This window comes from Pterocles gutturalis, unplaced genomic scaffold (assembly GCF_000699245.1).
Source record: "Pterocles gutturalis isolate BGI_N339 unplaced genomic scaffold, ASM69924v1 scaffold28229, whole genome shotgun sequence".
Taxonomy (NCBI): Eukaryota; Metazoa; Chordata; class Aves; order Pterocliformes; family Pteroclidae; genus Pterocles; species Pterocles gutturalis.
In genome coordinates this window covers 3824-6745 of record NW_010129025.1, presented here as the reverse complement: position 1 = coordinate 6745, position 2922 = coordinate 3824, and the positions used below count along the sequence as shown (strand labels likewise).

The 2922-nt window shown below is 61.4% G+C and overlaps 1 protein-coding gene across 1 annotated transcript in view; it reads right to left on the bottom strand.

The window, feature by feature from the left end:
- ZDHHC9 (zinc finger, DHHC-type containing 9) overlaps positions 1-521 on the bottom strand; it is a gene marked incomplete at its 5' end in the record, with an annotated part of 3707 nt that extends 3186 nt beyond the window's left edge. Inside the window, one exon of the mRNA XM_010079825.1 lies at positions 361-521. Coding sequence (XP_010078127.1) covers positions 361-521 — 161 coding nt within the window. The remainder of the gene's footprint in view (positions 1-360) is intronic.
- Between the last annotated feature and the right edge of the window lie 2401 nt (positions 522-2922).

The following is a 2922-nucleotide window of genomic DNA, read 5'->3' as shown; positions in this document are numbered from 1 at the left end:
AAAGGGATGATGCCAGAGCTGCCATGGGCACACGGAGAGGGCCTGGGGAGGGGGTCACTGCAGGATCCAGGGGCCCACACCAAGCTTCCCGCAAGCAAACAGAGTTTGTATGTACGCAGGTACAAGAGAGAAAACGGCACGTGAAAAGGGTCCCAAGAGGGAAGCAGGCACATGGCACCGTCCTTTTGAGGCTCAGCCCAGCAGGATTAGCCAGCGGGTGCTATGATGCCCCATCTGGGGCAATCGCTGCCTTTGGAGGGCCAGGCAGGAGAAAGGCTCCGCAGAGAACGTAGCCCACAGTCACACTGGAAATACAGGAGTGTCTCCAGCCACCGCCAGCTCCGCTGGCTCCGCACTCACCGATCTCCATCTCGATGAAGGCTGCCTCGTCTGGCAGGGCTCTGGGGATCACCCCGGGGTCGCTGAAGCTCGTCCGCAGGAGTGTGGCCATGGCGAAGAGGAAGAGAACGGCCGCGAACACGGGGATGGCTGGGGACAGCTGGACCGCCAGGTACCGGCACCTGCGGAGGAACGTGGGGAGGGATGAACCAGAGCTCCGCAAGCTCTGCCCCCGCCAGGACCCACCGCCTGGCAGAGCACCAGCGTCCAGACCTGTCTGAACGCCAGTTAGAGCTGGAGAAGCTGCTCAGCGCTTCCTTCTGACCCCACCAGCGCAGGGAAACACCCCTGGGGCAGCTCCTGCCCCACCGCAACCCCAGCGCGACAGAGGAAACGCCACGTGAGGTTGGTTTGCTGCGTAAATGCGGAGATGCCCAGTGAGGAGTTTGTGTGGCTAATCCTGCTGATGGAGGCGGTGCAAAGGGGACAGGGAGATTAATGTCACTGTGGTCCGTGTCACCACTGGACACCCGCAAACACGTCTCCGTGGGCACTGCAGCACGGGCACGCCTGGGCAGCAGCCAGGGTTTGGAGATGTACAGGGCTGAAACAAATGCATTTTTACCCCAATTCCTTCAGAAAACCCCATTTATGCTGGAGCAAAGTTCCTACAGAGCATCTCTATGGTTTAAGGGAAACCGCATCCCGATCCCGATGCCTGTGCAGGGTTTCACCTCTCCTGGCAGGCTGTGCTTTCCCCGGTTCCTCCCGCCGACGCCGGTACCCAGCCTCTCTGGTGAGCCCCCACTCCCCGGGGGGATCCAGCCCAGACCCCCGCTCCCCACAGCTGCTCTCCAAGAAAGCGTGAGGCTGCTGGGGTGAAGGGCACGGGATCACCCTCCCCAGTGGGTCTGCCATCCTAAGCAAGGCTGTTCCTACAACACCCAGAGCACTAACGACGTCCTTCTGGACAGCCCTTGGCTTCCCCGAACAGAACACACCCTCCAGCTCCAGCGGGCTCCTTCGCAGACCCGAGCTCTCCCAGCCCACCATCCTCTTCAGTTACACGAAACACCAGCACCCTTCGAGCTGTCCCCGTGCAGAGCCCCACCGTGTTCGGAGAGCCAGGGTCGAGCTGTCTTTAGGCAGCCCGAGATAACTCTGCTTTCCCTCTCCAAGGGCAAAGTCTAGAAAGAGAGCGGCGAGTCCGTCAGCAATTAAACAGAGACCTTGGATCCCATTTTGGGAAGGAAGACAGGTTTATTCCTCTAAAAGCCGGACACGGTGTGCCTCGTAGGGCTGAAGCTCGACCCTTGGCCAGCTGACGTGACAGCTTTTACAGTCGGTGTGACAACACGAACGTACCACGGGCTTAAAACACGTATTCCTGAACCGTGTCAAAGCCAAGCTGCAGCTGCACCGGAGCGTCCAGCCTCAGATGCACACTCACACTTTATGAGTTTCTTCTGTGTACTGTCAGCAGAGAGATTTATTACCTGCACGCACACGACCCGTGCCGGGTGCTCTCCCGGGGACAGACCTGGGAGCTCTACGCAGCGGCACTCAGTAGTAAACGGGATCCGTCCCTGCGGCGACCGGCACGGTCCCCGCTCCATCCCATCCCTGTGGTGACTGGCGCATCCCCGCTCCATCCTGTCCCTGCGGCGACCAGCACGGTACCGCTGCGACCGGCACGTCCCCACTCCATCCCGTCCCTGTGGCGACCAGTGCATCCCCGCTCCATCTGCACCCGAGCACAGCGCGGGATGTGACTCAGTCCCTGCTGACCGCTTCCTACGCGCCTCCGTAAGGAAACCTGCCCTGTGGGGACACGGCGAGTCCTGCTGTCCCCGAGGCACGGCAAGAGCAGCCTCAAGATTGGTGTCACCACGCGGCAGCACGTGGCATGGAACAGCCTGTGATTTTAGGGATGAAAGAGATGCGTGCGCTGTGGTAGGGACACGGCACTGTCCAGCCGGTATCCGGACATTCCACCCAGCTCCCAGCGTGGCACGGGACAGGCGAGGGGACAGCAGCGAGGAGGTGGGCAGGGGGAGGACAGGGACACAGCCCCAGGAAACACCAGGTGCCCGCTCTCCTCTCTGATGGAGAAAAGACACCTGGAAACGCGCACCAGGAAGCACTGACACCGGCATTTTCAGCCGCCATTCACCGAAGCACGTGAGACGTCTGCTCAGCGAAGCCATTGTCCTGTTGTCACCATCCCTGCAGCACAAAGCGAACATCCAGGTGCTGCACCCCGTCACTTGACGTGCCCTGGCACAGCCGCGGCTGAGCCGGGGCTGCGGCGTCCCCGGCACCAACACAGCCCGGAGGCGAGGTCGGAGATGTCTGAGTGAGACAAACCCCCAGGGCACTGAATCTGCGCCCCGAGACCCAGCGCAGAGCCCACCATGTGCCTCCCGCCCCTCCAGGGATCCTGCTTTGTGCAGAGAAAGCCAAGCACCGTCCGGACCAGCCAAGCCACTGCGCGAGGGTCTCGGCTGTGCTGGGGAGTCTCCGGTCTGCGCCCTGTGGTTACGCTCAGCAGTTCCTTTACACCGCGAAGTAACAGACATTTCA